General features: G+C 40.2%; 1 protein-coding gene across 12 annotated transcripts in view; it reads left to right on the top strand.

Annotated features, from left to right (window-relative positions):
• The window catches only part of sorbs2a (sorbin and SH3 domain containing 2a), an 89,921-nt gene that overhangs the window by 37,027 nt on the left and 25,800 nt on the right, over positions 1-27,094 (top strand). For 3 of the 12 annotated variants that reach the window (XM_049472226.1, XM_049472225.1, XM_022681671.2), the window contains exons 3-14: positions 457-512; positions 3,363-3,461; positions 9,070-9,096; positions 9,802-9,926; positions 11,270-11,929; positions 15,024-15,144; positions 17,647-17,822; positions 19,750-19,816; positions 20,496-20,546; positions 21,253-21,445; positions 21,581-21,695; positions 25,052-25,135. In XM_049472226.1, coding sequence (XP_049328183.1) covers positions 503-512; positions 3,363-3,461; positions 9,070-9,096; positions 9,802-9,926; positions 11,270-11,929; positions 15,024-15,144; positions 17,647-17,822; positions 19,750-19,816; positions 20,496-20,546; positions 21,253-21,445; positions 21,581-21,695; positions 25,052-25,135 — 1,728 coding nt within the window. In that variant the 5' untranslated portion in view covers positions 457-502. Of the gene's footprint in view, positions 1-456; positions 513-3,362; positions 3,462-9,069; positions 9,097-9,801; positions 9,927-11,269; positions 11,930-12,286; positions 12,674-15,023; positions 15,145-17,646; positions 17,823-19,749; positions 19,817-20,495; positions 20,547-21,252; positions 21,446-21,580; positions 21,696-25,051; positions 25,136-27,094 lie in introns of all 12 variants that reach the window. The other 9 variants (XM_049472227.1, XM_022681673.2, XM_049472229.1 and 6 more) reach the window with 6 other exon arrangements.

A 27,094-nucleotide genomic window follows, 5' to 3' on the forward strand; every position in this document is an offset into this window, starting at 1 on the left:
CATGGCTGACCCTGCACCTGATCCCAGCTTTTCAAGCTCAGATCACAAGGTTCTGGGTTTGAAACCTGTCGGTTTGTGGGTTCAATGCACCCATCTTAAGCAAGTACTAATGGATTCTTGATGAAGGCATGTAAGCTTCTCTGCTCCACGATCGCAGGCTCTGCAATCTGACCACAGCCTTCCAAGCTCCTCTGATCATTAGGTTGTTGGTTCAATCCCCTTGTATGCTAAAAATCCACAATTGGGCCAATGAGCAAGGCGCCTCATTCTCTCTGCTACAGGGGCACCATTGCATAGTTGACCTTGTGCTCTGACCCCAGCTTTCCAAGCTCTGATCACAAGGTTGTGGGTTTGATCTTATTTAAAAGCAGCCTAAAATGAAATACCTAATCTGAAAGCATTTTAATAGTGTCATGTTCACTCATTTCCATTCTTGTGTGTTTGTGTGTGTTGCAGGAAGGTGTATTCTTGTTCAGAGCAGCACTAAGAGGAGATCTCCACTATGAATGCAGGTACAATGTTCACCAACCGGTTTTCCTAACTTGAGATGGCATTTGTAAATTCAGATACGCCCCCATGGTTGGATTAGTTTATGCTACATTGGCTGTTTTTCCACTACAGGGCCAAAATACTAAGAATACTAAGACACTGTTAGACTGATTACGATTTCTTTTTTCATATGCCGTGCTGCTAAATTATCTCATAATAATTATACAATACATGTATATAATATATAATTGGAAAACTGTAGGCTTTTATGGGAGGGACCTTATCCAACATCTTTACTGGCTCACTACCATAGTGCTAGTTTATCAGCTACAGTCGTCTAGTACCACTACCACAGTGTTAGCACACCGACTTCCAGCCTCACCACTGCTATGTTAGCATGGTGGCTGCATATAGAATCAGACAACTTGAAAACAACAACCACCAGGGTAAAGTAAATCCATAAATTGCAACATAGAAGGCTCTAATACCATGTTGGGTCGGATGCAAGATGGTATACAATGTTCAAATTCCAGATGTTGCAGCTGGGCTTGTAGATCCTGCACACTCAAGGGCTGCTGAGGTTGAAGTCCTAGCTGGTTATATACTGTAAATGCTCGATGGGTGACAAATCAGGCAGCTGGGAAAGCCAAGTAAGTGTTGTAAGCTGGTGGAGACATTCCTTAAAAACCCTTGCTGTATGTGGGTGAGCATTATGCTGCTGAAAAATTACAGATGTAAGCCTAAGTCTGCAACGCTGGATACCACATGGTTATCGGCCTTGTTCAACATCACTACTGCAGTGTTAGCACATCAGCAAGGCTCAATTAGCCAAACAGCAACAGTCCCAAGCCAGTTTGTGAGCATCCAAAGTGCCAAACTGCGTCCATGTGGAATCGTAATCCACCGAATTGTCAACCCTTTATGCTTAGAACTGTCTGGCCCTGCAGTGGAAAGCAACCGTTCATTGTTTTAGCTTACAGGAAATCAATCAGCCCACTCGTTTCCACCATTTCTTCATCCTATCATCGAGAGAATGATGGCAGGGCATGCTAATTCAAAGCTGGCAAGCAGCCTCCGTTCATAACGAGTGTTTTTAAAGTGCACGGATCCAGCCGTGACGCTCGCCGCATGCCTGAGCTGAATTCTGCTTTGCTGCACTTCTCTCTGAAACGCTGCCGCTTTCTGAGTGAGCTCCCAGAGCCAGAAGAGCTCCGTTCCCTCAGCCGAGAGCATGGAGCTGAGCGGGGCTGTCTGTGTGGCTGTGTGGCTTTGCATGTGCGGATGATTTGTGTTGCTCAAAACAGTTTAAACAAGCAGGAGCTGACAGTTACTGAGCCCTGAGGAACATCACACCCCACGACAGTGAAGTACCTACAGAGAGAGCTGCTGGGAAGGAACCAGTTCACAGGATCTAATTAGCATATCATAAAGTAAAACACACAGGAGCTTGATATATATATATATATATACAAAGTGATATAGCTTAATGTATTTATTTGACAATTTATTTATTTAAGCGTATTTATTTACTTATTTATTTTAATTAATAAGCATACATAGAATGTATTTAGTAATTTAATGCATTTGATATATAATATTTTGTATTGATTAGTGTTCTATTAGGTGATATCATACAGCATTAATTAGTCTGTTGTCAAGCCATATCATATATCATATATTAATTCATATTTATTAAAGATTTCATTGATTTCAAGATTTCATGTGGTGAAATAATTAGCGTTGGTTAATTTATTTAATTTTTTTTCCATTTAAACAAATTGATATAGAAATAAATATAAATAGTAATTAATATGTTATATTTCTATACAGTTGTTTACATACATTTTACTTACTTTTATATATATTTTTTAGTTAGTTCATTTTTAATGTATTTCTCTTTGTGGTTAATTACATGTATTAATTTACGTTATTACATCATTATATATATGGTACAATATTAAAATAGATTTTATTTATTTATTTATTTATTTATTTATATCTGATTAATTTAAAAATAATATATCTTATTTCTTAATGTAGTGTAGTCTGAATCCGATTAAATGAATCCGATTAAAGTCATTTAATCGGATTCAATCAGACTACACTACATTAAGAAATAAGATATATTATTTTTAAATTAATCAGATATAAATAAATAAATAAATAAATAAATAAATAAAATCTATTTTAATATTGTACCATATATATAATGATGTAATAACGTAAATTAATACATGTAATTAACCACAAAGAGAAATACATTAAAAATGAACTAACTAAAAAATATATATAAAAGTAAGTAAAATGTATGTAAACAACTGTATAGAAATATAACATATTAATTACTATTTATATTTATTTCTATATCAATTTTATTATAATACATGATATGATATGATGTATTTTTTTATATGTTTATTCATATTTGTATTGTATTTGCATTTATATTGATTTAGTATTAGCTTTATTTTTCAAATTGAATTTGATTATTTTATAATGATTTCCAGTTTAATTAATTCATATAGAAACACACATATATTTACTACTTTTATTACTGTATATATTGTAAAATGCATTTTATATTTTAAACATGTGTATTCATTTTTATTTGTTTATTAATGTATATACCAATTCGCTATGAACATTACAGTTCAATAAGTAAATAAATCATGAAATGAATATATTAAGAAATGTATTTAGAATTTTCATTAGTTCATTAATTTGCTTAAGGCTGGATTTGTTACTGTTTAAAGGCTGTGGTTTGACATGCTAATGCTAATGCTAATGACATGCATGTGCTTTGCTTCTCGTATATGCTGTATGCTTTGCATGTGTGTGTGTTTTATGTATGCGCCTGTGAAAACACGCTGCAGATAGCGGAGGACGGGTTCGCAAGAGTGTGTCGCTGTCTCTGACTCTCTGGCCAATCAAAAGAGTTCAGAGTTACCCCAATCTGTACACAAAGACTGCAGGTACTTATACTAGCATAGAGCTAATACACACACACACACAGTCAAACACACACAAACACACACACACTTACACAAACCAGAACACTAACATTCTTTAGATCAGTGCGTCAGGTCCTGTTATAGCTAATGTACACGGCTAATCACCACTGTAATCCTAGGGCGTTTTCACACTCGTCCTGAATGAGTAGTACCTTACCCTGAACTAATTGAGAGCTCGTTTGGGGAAGTGCCTCATTATTGCTGGTTTGTTTTCACACACAAGAACTCCATTTGAGCCATGGATCGATTGCACAGCTCCATGCAAACAGCAGTCAGTCATGTTGCTTTCATCACCATGATGTCAGTACCCGCACTCACTCCACAAAGCTGAGGTTATTATAGTACCCTCACTCTAGTCTGATTTCAGTGTGGGTTTATTAGGATATACTGATGCAAAGGATAGAATTACACATTACAAAATGAACCACGCAAGCGACCTCACATGCAGCAAAGGGAGTGGATAGCTTCCACATCTGCATTAGACCAACCACACCACAGTCGGTTTGAAATGAACCCCAGACCACCGATTTCAATAGGACTAAATATAGCTACTCTGGACCACTCCTAGGTTCAAAAACAGCTTTAATAGTTGACCAAATGTACCAAATTCGCAGAGCATGGACTAGTCCCAGATTCGCAAATAAATACGAATGTGAAAACGCCATTTACTAACACTAGGGGTGTGCCACCCTGAAATATTGTGCCATATCACCCACTTCTAATTATCACATCAGAGTACTACTTTTTTGCCGTTTTTAGCAAAAGAAAAATTCACACTGTTCTCATTTCCCATTATATATATCTACTAGAGACAGATTATATCTGTCCAGTATCATTTATTTTAATTCAATTCTGAATATATGGAGATATTTGGAGTGCATTAATATTAGTATCATTATAATATTACTTCTATTACAAATCTAATAAAATGAGTTTAAATAATTTTTCTAATTCTGTGTTTTTTTGTCATATTGGCCAAAGTATCGTTATCGTGAAAATATCATGAAATATCGTGATATTATTTTAGAGCCATATCGCCCACCCCTAACTAACACATCATCAGTGTACGTCTGTTAGCTGTCTTTTCTGTGTTATTCGTTGTGTTGCTTGGTGCCTCCTGTCACCTTCATTACTCTGATGTTTCATCAGTCTAGAGTAGTGAACCCTGTGTGTGTATGAGTGTATTAGTGTGTGTTTATATGTGTGTATGTGTGTCCATTCATCTTTGTTAAGCCTCTTTTATTGTTTGGACAGCAGAACATCTGTCTGTGTTTCTACCTGTTATCTTCACTCAGCTTTGATATCTCTCTTTTCAATATTTTCACCACACGGTCTCAGTGAAGGGTACAAGCTTTATTGAGCGTCCATTAAACTATTCACATCTGTATTCCAGTGTGAATTTGTATGAAAGTTCGTCTGACCTTGGACTTGGCAATAGGACAGTGGGTTATGTTTATCATAGAAACACAGCTAAAATACAGCTCTGGAAAAAATGAAGAGACCACTTAAGTTTCTGAATCAGTTTCTCTGATTTTGCTATTTATAGGTTTATGTTTGAGTAAAATGAACATTGTTGTTTTATTCTATAAACTACAGACATAATTTATCCCAAATTCCAAATAGAAATATTGTCATTTAAAGCATTTATTTGCAGAAAATGAGAAATGGCTGAAATAACAAAAAAGCTTTTAGACCACAAATAATGCAAAGAAAACAAGTTCAGAAATCAATATTTAATGGAATAACCCTTTTTTTATCACAGTTTTCGTGCATCTTGGCATCATGTTCTCCTCCACCAGTCTTACACACTGCTTTTGGATAACTATATGCCTGCACTCCTGGTGCAAACATTCACAGTTTAGCTTGGTTCAATGGCTTGTGATCATCCATCTTCCTCTTGATTATATTCCAGAGGTTTTCAATTTGGTAAAATCAAAGAAACTAGGCGGCCTCTTATTTTTTTTTCAGAGCTGTAATTCCCACTGGTAGCTAAGGTATTCCATGTGGTGGGCAAGCTGTTGCTATGTGGCTTCTATGGAGTGGGTAGGTTGTCCACATTTGCCCACAAATTTTGCAGCTAGCCTTGTCAATCCTGCAAACGTATAGTTTGCCAAATCTAGCATCCAAGCCTGTCATGTAAATTAATTTCTTGGAAGCCCGTGCTGTATGTGAGCATTATCTTGCTAAGAAAAAGTCGGTTGGAATTTCTGCTATGAGAGGCAACACATATTGCTGCAGAATCTGAAATAATGCGTATTTTGGTCCATTTAGGTTTATTCCTGTGTGAAACCAAACCAAATTGTGGGAAAAACCCTCCAAGTAAATGTATTCATCAACTGATCTGGACCAAAGAAACAAACTCCGGGTGTGAAAAGGCCCTCAGAAAACCACTATTGGTCCTAAACAGCATTCATTACTTTCAGTACTCCCTCTGGTCCTAAATAGCTTTAATTGATTTCAAATATTCCCACTGGTCTCAAATGGCCTCCATTTGTCTTAAACAGCATTCAATAGTCTCAGTACTCCCACTGGTCGTGGATAGGCTTCGATAGAGATAGGTAGCCTCTACTGGACCCAATTAGCATCCATTGATCTCAAAAGCTGTCAGTGGTTCTATAACAAAGTCCTACAACAGTTTCAGATGTTATCGTTGGTCTCAAATAGCATTCACTAGTCAAAACAAAGTCTGTCAGTCACAAATAGCCTCCAGTTGTCTCAGATACTTCAGTTGAGTATATTACATCCCCATTCATCCCAGCGTGCATTTTAAGTAGTAGACCAGATTGGTCCCAGGCAACCTCTACTACTCTCCATAACTCTCCCAATGGTGGTCTTTAGGAACTTTTCCCTCCCACAGATCTAAGCATCTTCCATTGATTATAATATAGTCCAAAATGGCCCAATGGTTGTACTGTAAATGCTACCATTGAACACTATAATAAATGAATCAGTCTCAAATTGCATTCACTCGTTCTCAGATTACACAACATTGGCTGGTCCCAAATAGCCTTCTTTGGTCTCAGACACTTCAGTGAACCATTAGTCAGAAATACTCCCACTGGTGCCAGATACACCCCAGTTTTCAGCTGTCCTTTCTTATTCCTAATACTCTTTGTTAGCCATACTTTCATTGGTCATAAATCCCTATACTTCCATTGGTCACAGAGAACAGTAAAAGCATAGATAACCTAATGGAATGGGTTTCCATGGCAGAGTAGCTGCATGCAAGCCCAGTGCAAAGCAGTGGTGTAAAGCATGGTGTCACTACTGCACCCTAAAACAGTGATGTATTCTTTGGAGTAGACTTTGGAGTGACAAATCACATATCTCCATCTGGCAATCCAATTGATGAGTCAGGTTTTGGCAATTGCCAAAGGATACCGACACTTGTCTGAATGCCAACTGTACAAAGTTTGGTGGAGGGGGGGATAATGGTGTTGAGCTCGCCTTCTTAGTTTCAGCAAAAGGGAATTCTTAATGCTTCAGCGTACCAAGACTATTCAAGACAATTTCATGCTCCCAACATTTCAAGAACAGTTTGTGGATGAACCCCTTCCTGTTCTAACATGACTACACAGCAGTGCATGAAGCAATCCGATAGAACACCTTTGGGATGAGTTAGAATGGAGATTGTGATCCAGGCCTTCTAATGCAACATCCGTGTCTGACCTCATAAATGCACTTCTGGAAGAATCAGAAGAATCAAAAATTCCCCTTAACACACTCCTAAACCTTGTGGAAAGCCTTTCCAGAGAAGTTGAAGCTGGCAGACAAGCAAATACTCTTGGCTATATAGTATAAGTTTGCCCCAAATAGACTTGTTTAATCTGAAATACTCTACTGAGTTATAAGTACTCTCCATTGCTGTATGGAAGAAGGTTTATTACCCACACCCATTAGGTAGACTTAGAAATGAAGCGAGACACTGTATGCCACTGAGATTTATGAAACTCCATGGCCTTGAGTTCCTCTTTAAAGAGTCTTGAGGATCTCCCAAGTGAAGAGCATTTGAAGGCTGATTTTCCTTGAAGTGGGGGGGTCAGCAAGCGGCCACGCTCCCCCAGAGTGTCCCGTTATACTGGAGGGCCAACTGCCCAAGTGAAACTCAGCCAGAGATATCAGGACACAACACTTCCTAAAACACTTCTCATAAAGTTTTGAAGGACAGCTGGGAAGTCCACTGACAGGAACAGAAACAGTTGCACACACTCTTCAGATTTCACTTGCTGTCTCTTTGGTAGTTCATCTGTTTTACCAGTTAACCTTGTGCCCTGAGGTTTGGCCAGGGTGTGTGTAGTAGCCACATCCTTTCAGAATTCCCAGGAACAGAATTAGACACATTATACAACCACATAATGCAACTGGAGGAAGGAGAGCAGCAGTAGCAGGGCTAGAACTATGAGTTAAAATATAAAGTTTTAGGCCATCGTGTAAATTTGGAGGGGTATAGAGTCCCCCATCATTGGACTGTGGAGTAGTGGAACTATGTTTGGGTATGTTCTGAAATATTGGTGCACCAACCTTTACTTTTGCGATGAGTCAGGAAAGAATGTAAAAAGTGTTTGCAACTAAACCTGGAGAGCCATAGCTAAAGCTAAACCTGGAGAGCTAAAGATAAAACTAAACCTGGAGAGCTATAGCTAAAACTAAACCTGGAGAGCTAAAGATAAAACTAAACCTGGAGAGCTATAGATAAAGCTCAACATGGAGTGCTATAGCTGAAACTAAACCTGGAGAGCTATAACTAAAACTAAACCTGGAGAGCTATAGATAAAACTAAACGTGGAGACAAGACAAGAATCTCCCAGTCTTAAACTGGAGCTGGTACTCCCTGGATGGTGCTAATTGAGTTTTCAGACATGCGTTTTAATACCCATAAATACACGTGAAAGGTATGTACCAGACGACATCATTGCTTTGGTTAGCCAGGCTTCATTGCCTGCTGTGGACATGTTTAGACGTTATTTAACCGATGTTTAGACGCCGTTTTGACGGCAGCACTTGGGAATGTCCCCTGAGTGTTGTAGGTCTGACCCTCATTAGGGGCAAGTGGCCCCACTGGAATGACAGAAATGGTTTTAAGTGACTGTAGAGCTGATGGAAGGCACTTAGACACTCATTCTCACACTCATTCTTCTCTGTGTCCTTATTTTTCTTGCCCTTTTTTATCTTCCTGTAGAACCTTAATATTCCTGTAGAACTTGTAGCTTAAGTCACTAGGAGATGTTTCATGTCTGCGTCAATTGTCTTTTTCTTTTGTCCAACCTCCTTGTGTTTCTCACACTTTTGTGTTTTCTTTTAGCGTCTAATATTTGGGTTGCAATGTCATGTTGTTATATAGTCCTTAGTACTGCTAATTAAAAATTTTCCCAAAACCTGGACAAAAACATGACAAAAATATTGAATATCGAATGCTAAATTAAGATTGTGCCGTGCCGTGTCGTATCATACGTAATAATAATTTTTTTGTGGGTAATCATTATTGTATTATGAATTATAACTTGTTTATTATTAATAATAATAAAAATAATTGATGAAATTCATATTTATGTCTGTTCTGTATTTTCAGGTAGTGAAGCACACTCTGCAGACTCCGGTAAGTCTGATCATCAGTGTGTGGTTGTCTTAACAGTGCTAAACCTGGAGCTAAACACGGACTGGTAAAGCTAAATCTAATGTATAATAAATTTAAACCTGAAGAGCTAAAGCAAAAACTAAAGATGGAAAACTAAAGCTAAACCTGGAGAACTACAACTAAAGCTAAACCTGGAGAACTATAGCTAAAGCTAAACCTGGAGAGCTACAGCTACAGACAAACATGGAGAACTATGGTTAAAGCTAAACCTGGAGAACTACAGCTAAAGCCAAACATGAAGAACTACAACTAAAGCTAATCCTGGAGAACTGTGGCTAAAGCTAAACCTGGAGAACTATAGCTAAAGCTAAACCTGGAGAACTACAGCTAAAGCTAAACCTGGAGAACTATAGCTAAAGCTAAACCTGCAGAACTATAGCTAAAACTAAACCTGGAGAGCTACAGCTAAAGCTAAACCTGGAGAGCTATAGCTAAAGCAAGCCTGAAAAGTTAAAGCTAATGCTAAATCTGGAGATTGAAAGCTAAACATGACGCTTGAAAGTTAAAGCTAAACATATAGTTAAGCTACTCAAAACATCTATCACCCAGTTAACCTAATTCAACAGTCAGGTTTTATTTTAGTGTTTATATATACATGTTTCAAATTAATGTACATTTTTGCTTTTTTTCCCCAATTTTATAAACATGTGTGTTTGTGTCGCGTAGATGGCTGGCGGTCGCGCAGTGTAACGGAAGGTCTGAGGAACGGTGATGCAAACAGTTCGTCTCTGGCAGCAAAAGGCTTCCGCAGCGTCCGACCCAACCTGCAGGACAAGAAATCACCCGTCCTGGTAAACTACGCCACCTGCATACAGTATGCAATAAGTAATGGGGCCTAAATTAGAATTAGAACCAAATTTAGCAAAACAAGAGTAAGAGTAAGAGTAACTTACCTGCCATTTACATAACTTTCTAAGCCTCTAGTGGTGACTTTTGATAGGCTGCTAAATGTAATGTATCATTAGCAACCCCATCAAAATACTCCAAATAGGTCTTATCTGTTAAGCATGGTGGTGGTAGTGTTATAGCAAAGAAATGTATGGTTTTCAATGGCTTCCGTTGTGCTTGGTTCTGATTAATCTGAGAAAATCTCATCATCTGGTTTCATTCAGTGTAACTGATAAACACACGTGTTATGTGTGGCATATTGCATGTACAGAGTTTCAATAATAGATATGGGGTCCCATGACTTGTGCCATGTCTCATGGAAGATAAAGAAAGAAGCACTGACCTGTGGGGTACGCTTGTGTGGCCCTCATCATTGAATGTGGATGTGATTTTTAGCCAGAAGCCACCGGTCAAGATCATTACCACCCACTGTGCTGTCCACTCTGGGTGGTAATATAAGTCTTCTATGACGTATTCCTGGTCAACGCAACATGAATTGGAACGTCCCCTCCATCTGGCACTCACTATCAGCATTTCGTTTTAACTCACTGTCTTGCTATGAGCACATTGGCCAGTGTACAACTTCACTCACAAGATAACAACTCATAACTTATACCAGTGTTGGTGTTTTTAAGTGCATTTACTGCTGGCCCATGACTTGTGGCATTTCTGTGTACTTTATATGCAGTACACTTTTTTATCAAGGTTATAAATTGTTTATTAACAGTATTTATAATACATTTTTGATTGAAACAGCGTGAGGATATCTGATAGAGTGTGAGCATGCATTGCTGATATTAAACTTTTAAGCCTCAGGATGCAACATATTTTACATGCTGTGAAATTAATCTTGTTTTTATCCACAGACCATCATTTTAATGGGATTATAATTTATTTAGGAAGAACACGCCGCACCGCTGGTTCGCAAACACCATGGGGCGCTTTAAAGAAGAATTTATTTCCACTCAAGCGTTTAAGAAAGACCTAGAAAATAACCAAGAATACTGCATAAATAATTTGTCTGCATCATTAGAAACACCATCAGAATTTCCATCATAAAAGAGCCTCCAAGCTTTGTCTTTTAAGCATGGTGGTGGTAGTATTATGATTTATTATTATTAACTTGTACCCTTGTTTATACTGTAATGATGATGCCTTGTTTTTTTCTTCAGAGCAATTTGTCTCACACCATTCATGCCTCTTTACGTTTTCTAAAAAAAAAATGGCTCCCCTGTGTGTCAATCAGGTCCCACTCCCGCCCCCTCGGAGAGAGAGCTATCACATGACCCCTAACCCTCCCTCTTACAGTTCCCTCCCCATGCTGTCCGATCCCGCCCTCGTTGCTTCTGGCTCGTACTCCCTGAAATCCAGCTCCTCTTCCTCATACTCTTATTCCAAGACCACACGTACCACCAGCACCAACACCAACACTGCATCTCCCAACACAGACTACTCTCCAGAGGCTAATGCTAATGCTAACACTTTTATCACTCAACTCCTAGAGCGCAAGGTTTCGTCTCTCAAGCTAGCTAGTGACGAAAACAGATCCAACCCTCCAAACGTAGGTGCTAACACGGCCAAAACATTCATGGCTAATGCTAACATGACTGATTCTACTAAACTGAACACAGTTAAGACCATTGCTAACGCTCGCATCTCCCATGCTGTAAAATCTGACCCACAGTCTAAGAAGGTGGAGCCAAGCAAGTCCACGCCCGCTACTCCCCCTTCCCCACCACCACGCCGCGATTCCACCTCAGCTACTACCACGCACACAGCCTCTCTCTCCATCCAGATAGCTCCAAAAGACTCTGGAACAGTACCACAGTCTGGACCAGGACTCGATGATGACCAGGACCTGCTGTCCATCCCCATAGTACCCCCAAGACCTTCGGCTGATGCCCTGGTACTGCAGTTATTGAGCATTAGCCAATTTTACCCTGTGTACTTCTGTGATCTATTGTTTCTAATTAACAGATTTTATCAACAGACTCCAGCTACGTCTGCTTTCGTACTAATCTAACGACCAAATGATGGAACACCTACGACAGACTAACCCCTGATGACCTTTCTTCTTCCACAGCTTCTGAATTTGCACAGTCCTCGCATGGTTCAGCTCACCTTTGCCATGAAAAAAACATGGTATTTCACTTCCTGCCTGCTAGCATGGCTTATTATTTATGCTAATCTCTTCTCTCCCTTCCTTTCAACCCTCTATTTCCTTCTTCCTTCGCCTTTGTCATCCTTTTTTATCCCTGATCAGCGCAACTCCTCCCCACCAACAACAAGGGGAGCTGCCTCGGTTTCTGGGCCTCCATCGCCTGACCCATCGGCGCGGCGATCACCCTACGGCCGAGCCAGCCAGGACTCACCTGACTTCCTGTCCGGGCTTCTGCCCAAGGCACTTTCCCCGACGCCCTACGCCTCCCCGGAACGCTCCGGGCTCACGTCATCTCCCATAGCGTCACCAATAACGGTGTCGGCACTGAGCCACTACTCCTCGTCAACCGCCGTCCTGGAGGAGCTACAGATCTGCGACTTGGACTCGCTTGCGTCCACTCCTACCCCTTCTCCCACGCTCAGCCACGCCTCTGTTGCCCCTGATGATGGCCCCGCCCTCACTACCCAATCAGCAGCTGCAGATTTTAACGTAACTATCGTAACTTTCACGCAGCCCCACCCCCCCTGAGTCTCTGCTTAGCTTTCACGTGCCATTCGTCTGAAGTGGTGTTCCGTCACGTCACAGCGTCCCTAACCTGTCTGTTCCTACCAGCTTGTGAACTCTTAGCATGTTTGCTAAATGCTGCTGTAATGTGTATATGTTTTTATGTGATATCTTGTGCATCTTGTACGTGGTTTGATAAAACCCAAAGTTTGCTCGTTCGATTGTCTGGAACGTTCTGTGTGGTTTTGCGCCTGAGAAACAAAAAATTCTTCAAATGCTCTTCAGCTATCGCTCGAGCTAAGGGGATGTTTGAATAACATTAACAGTATAATCAAGCTGGAACTTGAATTTAGTGTTTACTATACAGTAATAACCCACTTTACTCACATTTTTCAGCAACCTTTACAGGTTTCATAACCTTCTTTCTAACATGTCTAGTTGTAACAAGTCATTTCTCCATTTGCTTCATGTGTTTCTGTCCATGTCTAGATCTCGTGTTGTTTTTGACGAAAGTGCTAGCGTTAAATTATGTGTGAACTGATTACTAGGGATTGCATAGACCACAAAACTATTTTAATAATAATACTATTCCTGTTTTGGGGAATAGCAGTGCTAGGCGTACAGTACCAGTCAAAAGTTTGGATACACAAGTTAGGATACTCATCAGGACCAGCCCAGGAAAGAACCCTTCGTTGAACCTACGCCATAGCTTACGTGTCGCTGTGTACCCTATGCCGAAGCCTACTCCATAACTCGATGCACACCTCTCAGGAAATGTAACTACGTGTCGTGTGACGCAGACAGCCGTGGATGGATAGGTCCTGCCTTTGTAGTCTAGACTGCATAGCAACACAGAAAAGTTAATACATGCACACAGTATTAATAAGTATTAGCACGCTTTACTGCTTAGCGCACTCTTGCTGGATACGTGTAGGCTACGCATAGGTTTGCGGCAGAAGTATAAATTGGGCTTTACTTCTGTTGCGCAGGAAAAGTTACTATTCTAGAGTATTTTGGTTTGTTTTAGTACTTTGGACGTCAGTATTAATTTACAATAGGAAAAAAATATATAAAAACATTCAATAAGAAGGAGTGTCCAAACTTTCCACTAGTACTGTATACAGTCTCAAGTTCGACTATTTTTTTCTTAACATCTACTCGCCAGTATTGCTAATGCCATTCTAGCAACAATAGATGAGTCTGGTTGCAAACGTTACTAAACCCATGTTGTTGCGTTGTTGCATGAGCCATTGCTACCACTGTGTTATCGATGTTGTATGAGCCCAGTTAAATGTTGTTCATGTCTAGATCTGTCGTTTTGTCATAGCGATAGCAGCATTAATAGACGCTGAATGATCTGACTCTTCGTCATTGCTAACATGCCATTAGCGACATTGGATGAGCCTTGTTGCTCGCATGCTAACATAGCATTAGTAATGTTAGATGAGCTCATGTGCTGGCATTGCTCATATGCCGTAAGTAACGTTGGATGAGCCCGATTTCAGACACAACTTATGCCTTTTAGCAGCGTTTGACTAGCCCAGTCAATGCATGTTAGCTACGTTAGATGCACACATTGCATTAGCGATGTTGGATGAGCCAGCAGCCGATATTACATGTTAGTTATGTATGGATTTGTACTTTTAATCAAAGTGCTGAGCAGCCTTACTAAACATTGGTATGAGCCCAGTATGTGGCATTGCATACTTGGCGTTAGTGATGTTGGATGAGCCTTGTCACTGTCTTTGCTAACGTGGCGTTAGCGACATTAGACAAGCCTGGTCTCCAGCATTGATTGCCCGTGCACATTAGTGATGTTAAATAACTCTGGTCTCTGGCATTGCTTATGCCCTTTTGCGACGTTAGATGAACCCAGTCACCAGCATTGCTAACACGGCATTAGCGACACTGTATGAGCTGGTTACCAACATTGCTAACACAGTTGGTCCTGATTAAGCAACACCTCAAATGAAAACAGAGAATTGGTATTACTATACTATATGGACTATATTGGCCTAGCAGTGTAAAATCAGCTAAAACAACCAGTTTTGCAATCCCTAGTGAATCAGTGTGTTAACAATAAAGTGTGTGTGTCCTGTTTTATTCCCTCATGTTGCACTGAAGTGCTTACGTTGTGTCTGCCTCCTGCTAATATTTGTGTTTCATCGTTGACTGTGCTTAAAGAGTCTCTTTAGCCTCCTACGCTAACACTGTAGTCCCACAGCACTCACCACTTATTGACATGCCTGGTTAAAAGTAATTTATTAAACTGCAAAACCCACAATCCATCGCTTATGCCTGCGATCATGTGGTCATGTGGTCATGCGTTTCACAGGGTCAGATGGCTGTGAATGGAAGTGCTCATTCCCAGAGGTCCTTCTCACCTCCAGCACATCCCCCTCCTCCAGCAGCCCTCAGCCCAGGAATAGTGCAGATCCAGCAGAGCAGACGCTCAGGTGGGTGCTCAGGACGATCCCCCTCCTCCTCCTTCCTCTCAGCATCTTCCATCAATAGCTGCTAGCATGTAAAAAAAAAAAAAACTACACCCGACTGGCGCACAAGCTGTAAATTCTTAAATTCTTGTACTGAAGTGACCGTGATGGTTTATGAAGGCATCTACCACCGAGCACATACTTTTTTCATTGAACCAAAGCCGCTCTCCCGGCCTGGCGATAATGGCTGTTTAATGCACATGTCTTGTTAGCGACAGCGCTATTGGCATCTAGCGCCGCTGTCCTGCCCGGTCCTCGGGATAGGATGCATTTGCACCCATTAAGCCAGACTGGAGCGATCGATACGGGAGCACAATGGAGATGGACGGAGGCAGACCATTGAACCACTGCATGGGGAACATTTGCTTTGAGAGGCAGAATTGAGATGCTTGGGTTGCAGCGCACCGGCTGAGAGATGCTAGTGAATATTTTAATCCAATACTGCTTCACCAGGATGCACCTAAACCTCATTTGTGAAAACATGCAAGCTAACAGCATTAGCTGGTTTATGCTGTCACAAATCTTTATTTTATCAACAATTACTGTTCCCACAATCATGAAAAAGAAATATACACTAGAGTTTAAAGGTTTTAGAACACCCCCATTTTTTTCCCTTATAAGCCAGTCATACACTGCACAAGTTTATTAATCGGATGCCTTTTGAAGAGCAATATTAAATAATGCAGGGCCCATGGCAGCAAAACAACAGGAATGTAAATGGCTTTTTAAAAGGTAAACAAGAGATCATGTTTCTGGGATTAAAAGCATGAAGTCAGCTGTAACTAGAAATATCTGCGCAAAACTGTGCTGGACTGAAGTGCACAGCTTAAAAGCACGTGCCCAACCATGTGGATGGAGGCCATGTATGTGGTTATCTCGTGTTTACTCCTTAAGAGAACACTTCAGTTTCTGAATCAGTTTCTCTGCTTTTGCTATTTATAGTTTTATGTTTGAGTAAAATGAACAGTGTTGTTTTATTCTATAATCTACGGACAACATTTCTCCCAAATTCCAAATAAAAATATTGTAATTTAGAGCATTTATTTGCATAAAATGAGAAATGGCTGAAATAACAAAAAATATTTCTAGCTTTTAGACCTCAAATAATGCAAAGAAAGTTCATATTTAGTTAAATATTCGGTGGAATAACCCTGGTTTTTAATCACAGTTTTTAATCATGCATCTTGGCATCATGTTCTCCTCCACCAGTCTTACACACTGCTTTTGGATAACTTTATGCTGCTTTACACCTGCTGCAAAAATTCAAGCAGTTCAGTTTGGTTTGATGGCTTGTGATCATCCATCTTCCTCTTGGTTAGATTCCAGAGGTTTTCAATTTGGTAAAATCCAAAAAAACTATTTTTTTTCCAGAGCTGTATATACTCTTTATTCGTTTTCGAGCACTTATTTTGGCGTATTCTTCATGTAATATGAGCGTAATATATAAAAAAAATACCAGATTCACATTTGATACAGTTAGCTGATTTGTGCTGTTTTGCCAACTATGCTAACTTCAACCGCTAGTTGTTTATGCTATTTTAGTGAAGAATTCATATTTTAATCCAATACTGATTTATCCAGTTACTTATTATCTCATCTACTTAACTCAGATATCCACAGCCACTGTTTTTAGCAGAGATGCTAACAGCCTACCTTATGTGGACGGGGCTGTTTATGCTGTGTCAGGTCGCTAGCCTGTATGCTAAATTGTAGATGCTAGCAAACATTTTTAATCCAATACTTTTTAACCCAGTTAGGACGCATCAGGATATCAACATCTGTTGATTAAGCAGTGATGCTAACCACATAAGCTGGATGTTTTTATGTTGTCTTAAGGCGTCAGTCTGTGGTAGTTTCTGACAGAGATGCTAACAGACAACGCTAGATATGCTGAGTTGTTTGTGGCTCGTTTTGCTTGATCAGACGTTTTGCTAATTCTGATTGTTTGTGACTGTGATAGACGTCACTTTTGAGTCCAGACATGCCGCTCAGTCCTCGTTTTACCCCCCCCAACCCATCACTGTGTCCTGGTTCTATCCTTTCTGTCCTCTCATCTGCTTTCCCTCTCTATTTTGGTTGTCCCCTTTTACACTGCTGTGCCTTTTCGGTTGTTTTGCATTCTGTTTATCTCACTCTCTTTCTCTCATTCTCTCTCTCATTCTCTCTCTCTATCTCTCCTGCTGCCTGCTTGTTTTCCTATATCTCTCATTCACTGTTGAGGTTTTGTCTTTTTCTCTCTCTCTCTCTCTTTCTCTCTCTCTCTCTATCTTATTGTCTGTCCCTATTATTCCTGTCTGTCTAGCTCTAGATTTGTCTTATTCTCTCCTCTACATCCGTCTGTCTCTTTTTCTTTATCATATTTTCTTTCCTTATGATATGTGTCTGTCTTGCTCTAGATTTGTCTGATTTTTTGATCCGTCTGTCTCTCTCTCTTTCTCTCTCTGTCTCTCTCTCTCTCTCTCTCAGAAGGCTCAGAGACATTTGAGAGTGAGTCCGCAGTGTCCGGTCAGACTGTGGTCAGCAGCACTACACCCATCGCTCGTTTTTCCGAGGAAGAGAAGAAAGTTTCTTTGATCAAGGCGCCACACTACGAGGGCATCGGCCCAGTGGACGAGTCGGGCATCCCCATCGCCATACGCACGGTGAGCATCAGATTTTATAGCAAATAAATTCATTTCATGTATTAACTGAGATTCGATGGGTGACAAATCCAATGTTTTTTTTAGATACCATAGCATCTATCATTCTGAACGAAATTGGTGTCTTAACAGTGCAGCGCTTTGCGAGTCTCAATAAAAAAATACTGACCTGTGCTTTCATGCTGTAAAGGTTTGCCAGCAGGTTGTTTATGAACAGCAATGTTATTTTATTTTTTTTATTCTGTTTATTGTTAATGTAAAAGCTATATTTGTGCACTGCAGGAGGGTGTACGCTTGCTAAGATAGGTATGGAAGAGTAAGTACTGACCGTTGTCAGGATTTAAATCGATCAGGGGCGCACCTGTGTTTTCCGCCACCAAGATAAAAACACGCCAAAAATTTACCTGAACACACCTCTTCATTTTCTGAATCAGTTTCTCTGATTTTGCTATTTATAGGTATTTGTTTGAGTAAAATTAACATTGTTATTTTATCTTAAACTACTGACTAAATTTCTCCCAAATTCCAAATGAAAATGTTGTCATATAGATCTTTTTTTTTTTTTTTTGCAGAAAATGAGAAATGGCTGAAATAACAAAAAAGGTGCAGATCTTTCAGACCTCAAATACTGCAAAGAAAACAAGTTCATATTCATAAAGTTTTAAGAGTTCAGAAATCAATATTTGGTGGAATAACCCTGGTCTTTAATCACAGTTTTCATACATCTTGGCATCATGTTCTCCTCCACCAGTCTTACACACTGCTTTTGGATAACTTTATGCTTTATACTCCTTACACTTTGTGATCATCCATCTTCCCTTTTGATTATATTCCAGACTCAGTATATTCCTAAACTCAGACGCTATTTTAACAACACATGGGCGCAAGGCGTAAAACTAGGCTGTAGAATGGGTGTAAGATAGTAACAAGCATCACGACCCACCTGGTGCAGGGTGTAAATAGAGCCTTCAGAGGTTAGTTTTGGGTAGTGTACCTCTAGGTGAAAGATTGTTGTGATTGTTTGTGAATATTATATTCACTATGTTCCAGCAGGGAAAGTGAAGTAAAGTGATGTGGTTCATGTGAACAGGTCTTTCCTGTCAGAGACACATTGAGATGCTTTGGTGTTCACACTACAATAATATCAACGGAGTTAGTCCTGAGTCTCACGAGTCGCTGACCACCTCTGAATAAGATGTTTTTTTAGTGATCGTATTGTGACGCGTCCTCAGGATGCCGGGTGTGAACAGGGCCTTAAATGGACTGCTTATTGGACGTGGATTTAACCGAAGCTGTTAATGAGAGAGGGAAATATGTTCAACACTGTTTGGAATGAAGAGGACGTGATTGGTTGGGATCGTTATCTGCTCGCTGCTCTCTCTGGCTCTTGATTTGTGCTGCTGTTGTTGTGACATTTGATCCTTTCAGTGGAGTGGAATGCTTTTGAGCTGTCAGCAATTCAGGCCGTGTGTGTGTGTGTGTGTGTGTGTGTGAATTGCTGAACTTTCCGTTCTCTTGTGTCAGTTACCATGACACTTAGTCTTGTCTGTTTTTTTTTTAAAGTCGCAAACATTAAAAACATTTAAAAATGCTAATGTTGCTAACAGTGAGTGAAAGTGAATAGTGACCAGTTAGCTCTGTGTAAATAGATTGACTTAAATTGATTGGTCACTTCTTACCCGCTGATGTCATGTCCCCAAACTCGGGGTTTGTCAAGGTAGCGTCACAGTGTGTGGGGTGTGTTAATGGGGGGGGGGGGGGGGGGGGGGGGGTATTGAGAATTCCATATTGACGTGTCCTTACATCATCATATCCTGAATCTACATTTGTGTTATTGTTTACTACAGCTGCTGTCCTCATGCTACCATACAAACCTGTGCCAATGTGTGTGTGTGTGTGTGTGTGTGCATGTGTGTGTGTTTCTTCACAGACTGTAGACAGGCCTAAGGACTGGTACAAGACCATGTTTAAGCAGATCCATATGGTCCATAAACCTGGTGGGTTTCTCTTCTTTTTGCTTTTTAGCAATCTCTTTAGGAATATTCAATCGAATAGCCAATTTAAAACAATTAATTAATCTTATTAAATCAGATCAATTTACTGATCATTTCGCTAATGTCGCTAACAGTGAAAAGGAATAGCTTCCAGTTTTTGTTTTTGGGGTTAGTATCAGTCTAAAGCGCTGTCAATATGATAAGAAGACTGTTGGTTCGAGTTCCGGTCATGCAGCTTGTCATCAGCTGCCGGAGCCCCAGGAGAGCACAATTGGTCTTGCTCTCTCTTTAGGTGGGTAGATGGTGCTCTTTCCCCTCATCACACACAAGGTGTGATGTGGATCAGCACAAGGCTGCATCTGTGAGCTGATGTATCGGAACCGAGTCGCTGCGCTTTCCTCCGCGTTAGCGCTGTGATGCTACTCAGGAATGCTACATCAGTAGCAGTTTGAAAAGAGGTGCTTGTGCTAGTCTTTAATCTCCTTGTGTTGTGGCATCACTAGTGATGGGGGATATACAGCTGATTGGGTGGGATAATTAGCGTAGCTAAATTTGGAGAAAATGAAAAAAAAAAAAAGTAATAAAATTATAGAATAAAAAATCCCATCTAACGCTGCACAATATGACATCATTTCAGGCTAATTACATCATGCTATATATATATATGTTGTTTTTTTTGCAGATGATGACTATGCAGACACATACAACGCCACCTACGCTGTCGTAAATAACGGTAAGTCTGAACACTCTCTGACCACTTTATTAGAAACACCTACTATATACCTTCTACTCACTGGTGGCCACTTTATTAGAAACACCTACTATATACCTTCTACTTCCACTAACTGGTGGCCACTTTATTAGAAACACCTATTATATACCTTCTACTTCTTCTCACTCACTGATGGCCACTTTATTAGAAACACCTACTCTACCTTCTACTTCTACTCACTGATGGCCACTTTATTAGAAACACCTACTCTACCTTCTACTTCCACTCACTGATGGCCACTTTATTAGAAACACCTACTATATACCTTCTACTTCTACTCACTGATGGCCACTTTATTAGAAACACCTTCTCTACCTTCTACTTCTTCTCACTCACTGATGGCCACTTTATTAGAAACACCTACTCTACCTTCTACTTCTACTCACTGATGGCCACTTTATTAGAAACACCTACTCTACCTTCTACTTCTACTCACTGATGGCCACTTTATTAGAAACACCTACTCTATACCTTCTACTTCCACTTACTGATAATGACCACTTTATTAGAAACACCTACTCTACCTTCTACTTCCACTCACTGATGGCCACTTTATTAGAAACACCTACTCTACCTTCTAATTCCACTCACTGATGGCCACTTTATTAGAAACACCTACCTTTTGCTTTCACTAAACGATCTCTTCATCTGATGTTTTGTCCCTCAGAAAACTACGACCCCGTCCACGCCCACCCTCCACCACGGACACACACCTACCGGCCACTGTCCCGGAACACCATGGAACCGCCCCAGCGGGAGCCGAGCCCCACCCCCATCCCACCACCACCTCCACCCATGCCTTCACTGCTGCAGCTTCGTTCTCGTGATCTGGACCGGGAGAAAGACCTGCTGCAGGACCCGTAAGCTTTCAGTCAGGCATAAATTCATGTATCCATCCAGGTTTGATCTGTCAACAGGTCATTATTCTACTATAAATGATCTGTAATCATGTCTTTCTCTTCCACTGTCTGTCTCTTTCTTTTAATCTGCTACAGAAATGAATGGAGTCCTCCTGACCGCAAAGTGGACACGCGTAAATATCGGGCGGAGCCACGCAGCATCTTTGAGTATGAACCGGGAAAATCATCCATTCTAGAGCAGGAACGACCGGTGAGTGGTTTTAAGTTCAGAGTTTGAGCAGCTACTAGGTGGTACTAGACGTGGACCAATAGAAACGCTCCAGAATTGCCTAAAAACAATAAGAGCTTAAAGCTCCTGAAAACCTAGCAGCTAATGCTTATGCTGCTCCTGCAGCGCTAGCTCCTTGGCCGTTCAGAGGTGAGTAACTAGTGAGTGACTTGTAGTAGGAACAGGGTGTCGCCATATTTTCCTTCTAAGCTCAACAGGTCTCGCCACTGATCGGCAAAAGAGACAGCTCTGTGGTTAGAGGCTAATGCTAATGGTGCTCCAGCAGTGCTACCTGGGGGTTAACAGCTGGGTACGGGTCAATAATACTCACCTCTGAACGGCCAAAGAGCTAGCACTTAGCACGCTTAGCAGCTAATGCTAAAGCTGCCCCTGCAGCGCTAGCTCCTTGGCCGTTCAGAGGTGAGTAACTAGTGAGTGACTAGTAGTAGGAACAGGGGTGTCGCCATATTTTCCTTCTAAACTCAGCAGGTCTCTCCACTGTTCGGCAAAAGAGCCAGCTCTGTGGTTAGAGGCTAATGCTTATGCTTCTCCAGCAGTGCTAACCGGAGTTAACAGCAGGTTACAGGCTGATAATACTCACCTCTGACCGGCAAAATAACTAGCGCCTACCACGGTTAGCGGCTAATGCTAATACTTCTCTAGCAGTGCTAACCGGAGTTAGCACTAATACCTGCTAATACAGGCTGATAATACTCACCTTTGAACGACCAAAGATCTAGCGCTCAGTGCAGTTAGCGGCTAATGCTAATGCTGCTCTTGCAGCGCTAGCCGGGGTTAGCAGCAGGCTACAGGCTGATAATACTCACCTCTGACTGCCAAAATAGCTAGCGCCTTGCACGGTTAGCAGCTAATGCTAATACTGCTCCAGTCTCTAGTCTCGGTGCTTGGAGAAACATTTTTAAGTGCCCCTTTTAGTGCGAAAAATATGGATTATAAATATTTTCCCAAAGTCTGGATGTAGAATGGGCGGGTCTAAAAATTAAAGCGCTATTGAAGCAGGTCCTAGACTGGTTGGAAATGACAGAAAAGCTACTGTAACTCTGATATCTACATTGGTGAGAAGAAAAGCATCTCGGAATCAACATTACATCGATTTATCAATATTTGATATTGATATTTGACTCCACAAATCGATAACGTATCGCATACGAAAACAAAACAATATATAACCCCACCCCTATTCATTATATAATCACGCTTGGTAAGTAATGCAACGCAATAACGCAACTGTAGGTTTACAGTATATAATAAGAGTTAGTGAAGGTTGAGGTTTGGGTTGCCATGACCTGTTTTTTTTCCTTTCTTTCTCTGTTGCTGATGTTTTCCCCTCTTTGTTCAGATGTTCTGATGATCTGACAGCCCGGCAGTGTCTCTGGTGTAATTGTCTGAGTGGTAAAGGCTCTGGAAAGCGGCGCCTGCCTTCCCAGTTTGACATTTAAAAGGGTTTCAGTGCCGCTCTCTCTCTCTCTCTCTCTCTCTCTCTCTCTCTCTCTGAAAGCTACAGTGCTGTGTAATTATAAGGCAGGCTGCATGTTGCTGGTGATGGAAATAGATGTTGCTTTGTTCAGACTGGAGAAAAAGACTCAATTGTAAACTTATTTTTTTTATTTATTTGGCTTCACCATTTACCCTGGCTAGATTTAAGAATATATAAAGCATTTAATCAGTTTCTTAAAGAATTTTTAATATATTTAATTTATATATATATATATATATATATATATATATATATATATAATATATTTAGGAATAATTCACAACTCTGAATCAAAATTATTCATGCAAATCAACAGTTGTGAAGGATTTTAAATTATTGTAATACACTGAATCATTTCTGTATAAATAGTGGATCCAAGTTCTGAATCATATTGATTTTCAAAATGTATAGCTAATACATTATTAATATTATTAATATTAATTATTATTATTTACTATACTTTACAATAATTACTATTAATTATTAATAGCTAATTAATATATACAAATCAAAAATTAAACCATGAGGAAATGTGAGATACAGTGATGCACTTGATTCTTAATGAATCGATTGGTTCACAGTTCTGAATCATTACAAAATGAACAAATAAAATCAGATCATGATCGAATGTGAGATGATGCACTGAATCGATTCTTAAAGAATAGTAAATGAATCATGGGGATCTGATTCACAATTCTGAATCATTAAACTATACAAATTGAATCAGATCATGATGGAATATGGTATACATAACTGTGGATGAATCATATTGACATATTGACAGTTCTGAATTAAATGAAAATAAAAAACTACATAGAATTGTGAAGAACTAAACCATTTCTTTAACAAATTTAATTAAATTATGATGGGCTGTAATTCTGTAGTTTTTTGTCAAATTAATGCATATGTAGTACTTCCTAAAAATTCAGTGATTCAGCAAAACAGTTCTTGTTGGAGTGAATCGATTCTTGTAAAACAGTGGAAGAATAAAATTCCCTGGGAATCATTCAGTTTTCTAAACCATATAAAATGATCAAGCCAAATAAAAATTGTGGATATTTATGATTGAAAGTTTTTCATGAACTTACGGTGTGTGTGTGTGTGTGTGTGTGTGTGTGTTTAGAAGGAAAGACGTGCAGTATTTCCCCCTCAGCTGTACTGCAGTCCTCTGAGAGTCGTCTCTGAACTCCCTCTTCAGTGTAGAAATTCAGATGAATGAGCTTTCAGAGCTGCAGACAGAGAGAGCTGAAGGCTTAGTCAGAGCTGTTAAACACTACATCTCCCATGAGGCACTGGGCCCGAAATGTCACAGGCCTAAACCACAGCCCTGCTTAGAGCAATAGAACAGAAACTGAGGCAGCAACAGACAGAGAGAGAAGAACTGCAGAGAGGGAGAGAGAGAGAGAGAGAGAGAGAGAACAGGACAGAGGAACAGAGTAAAATAATAAGAATATGGAACTTTTCTGCCCTCTTGTGGTCTGTGTGTTTGTGTGTGTGCAGACATCCCAAGTTGCAAAAATAAAAATTTCAGGGAGGTATCCCCGGACCTGAACGTCTACTATATATAATTTATTTAGTCCCCCGTGGGCAATGCTAAAATCACTATTTTTTGAGTAGTCAGAGGTGAAATGAGTTTTGATGGGAGCCATGATGCTCCTGAACGCATCCCATCCAGGATGGGGAAAAAAACACTGCCGGGAGACTTGGGAAGTCTGGTGTTTGTGTGTTTGTGTGTGTTATATATTGTATTATCATTTCCCATTCTTTTTTCATCATTCCTTGCAGTCCTCCTAACCCCTGCATCCACCTCTCTCTCTCTCTCTCTCGCCCTTCGCTCCAGAGTGTTGAGTTTTCAGGAGATGAGATAGATTTAGAGAACGAGCCTTGGTTTAAGTTCTTTTCTGAGCTGGAGTTCGGTCGGCCGGTAAGTTGGAGGTAGAGTGACTGCAGGCTCCAGGTTTGGCATGCTGTCTTTGGTGTGCTCTAGCAGATAATAGAGGAGTGTGTGTGTGTGTGTGTGTGTGTGTGTTGGGTGGGAGGTTGAGATGTTAAAAGCACCTCAACACACAAACACTGCAGAAGAACTTGGTTTAAGCTACATGTTAGCATAGCGTGGAAACCACAGCAAACCTAAATGTATTTTAATACATTGCTATTTTACGTGACAGGCCAACATCACATAGCACATTATTGTGAAGTGGAACAAAAGTTACGTAAAAAAAAGTGTGACTTGCAAAAGTATTCAGCCCTTTTAGTAAATAAAATCCTGTCCAATCAATTCAGCCTGCAGGAGTCACTTATTTATAGTTAACAGTGTGTGTAATTTAGTTTCAGTATAAATATAAACACCTGTTCTGTATCGACCTCAGTGGTTTATTAGAGAACACTAGTGATCAAACAGCATCATGATAACCAAGGATCCATCATCCAAAAATTGGGAAAAAAAAAGTATTCTACACCTGCAAACCTACCAAGACATGGCCAACATCCACCCAAACTGACAGATCAAGCAAGAAGAGCACTGGTCAAAAAAGCAGCCAAGAGGCCCATGGTCACTCTGGAGGAGCTGCAGAAATCCACAGCTCAGGTGAGAAGGAGAATCTCCACAAATCTGGTGTTTATGGAAGAGAGACTAGAAGAAATCCATTGTTGAAAGAAAGACTTAAGACTTAAGAAGTGCTGTTTGCAATTTGCCAAAAGCCATGTAAGGATATCAGCAAATATTAAAAAAAAAAGGTGCTGTGTCCACTGTGAAACATGGTGGTGGCAGCATTATGCTATGCGGATGTTTTTCATTAGCAGGGACAGAGTTGGGTAGTTGGTCAGAGTTGATGGGAAGATGGATGGAGCTAAATCCAGGATGATCCTGGAAAATATAAAACCTGTTGGAAGCTGCAAAAGACTTGAGACTGGGAAGAAGAGAGCGACCTTCCAGCAAGACGATGATCCTAAACATAAATCCCATTAAGCATCTGTGGTTAGAAATGAAAATTCTTCATCCAACTTGGCTGAGCTTGAGCTATTTTGCAAAGAAGAATGGGCAAAAAATTTAATCTCTTGATGCGCAAATCTGGTAGAGACAAACCTCAAAAGTATTACAGGTGTAATTGGTGCAAAATATGTATATAGGGTGGCTGAATACTTTTGCTAGGAGGTTAATATGGCAAAATGATGATAATTACATGTAATTAGTAGACTCTGGGCTAGTTCTTTTGGCAGTGTTTATGTGCTGTTGCACAGCTGGAGATGAAGCTGCAGAAACTGTGCCAAAGCATTTGATAACACTGCGTTTTGGGTTTTGGGACATTTTTATAAAGTGTTAGGTACACTTTCTCCAGCTTCCATAGCGTAGAAGTGGTGGAGCACATGACGGTTTGGTTTTGTTTGGTTGTTTTGTCTGCTTTTCACGCGATTGATTACTTGTTTACCGAATCGAGTAAACAAGAGGACGGCCTTTATAAAGAGAGTGACGTAGGTGACCAACGCTGAACCTCAGAGCTGGCCTTGTGTGCGGTGTGGTCTGAACACCAACTCAAACGCATGCTAGGGCCTGACTGATGCAAATCATTTCCAAAATTAATCAATAAACAAGCAAATCATTACAAATAAACCCTGTGAAACGTAATTGCCCACTTGAAATGGATATGGATTTGGATCATTGTCTTTCTGCATGGCCCGATTACATTGTCAAACATCATAGAATATCAACATTTAGGGGACGACTTGCTTTGGAATGCCCACACCTGCTAAAGTTGTGAGGTGTTATCTTGTGAGTGAGGATAAAAAAAACTGGCCAGCATGCTCATGGCAAGGCGATGTGAATTTTTGGACGTATTATTAAACGTAGGTAAAATGCAATGTTGCATCCATCCGGAACCCACTA

This window comes from Astyanax mexicanus, chromosome 25, assembly GCF_023375975.1.
Source record: "Astyanax mexicanus isolate ESR-SI-001 chromosome 25, AstMex3_surface, whole genome shotgun sequence".
Taxonomy (NCBI): Eukaryota; Metazoa; Chordata; class Actinopteri; order Characiformes; family Acestrorhamphidae; genus Astyanax; species Astyanax mexicanus.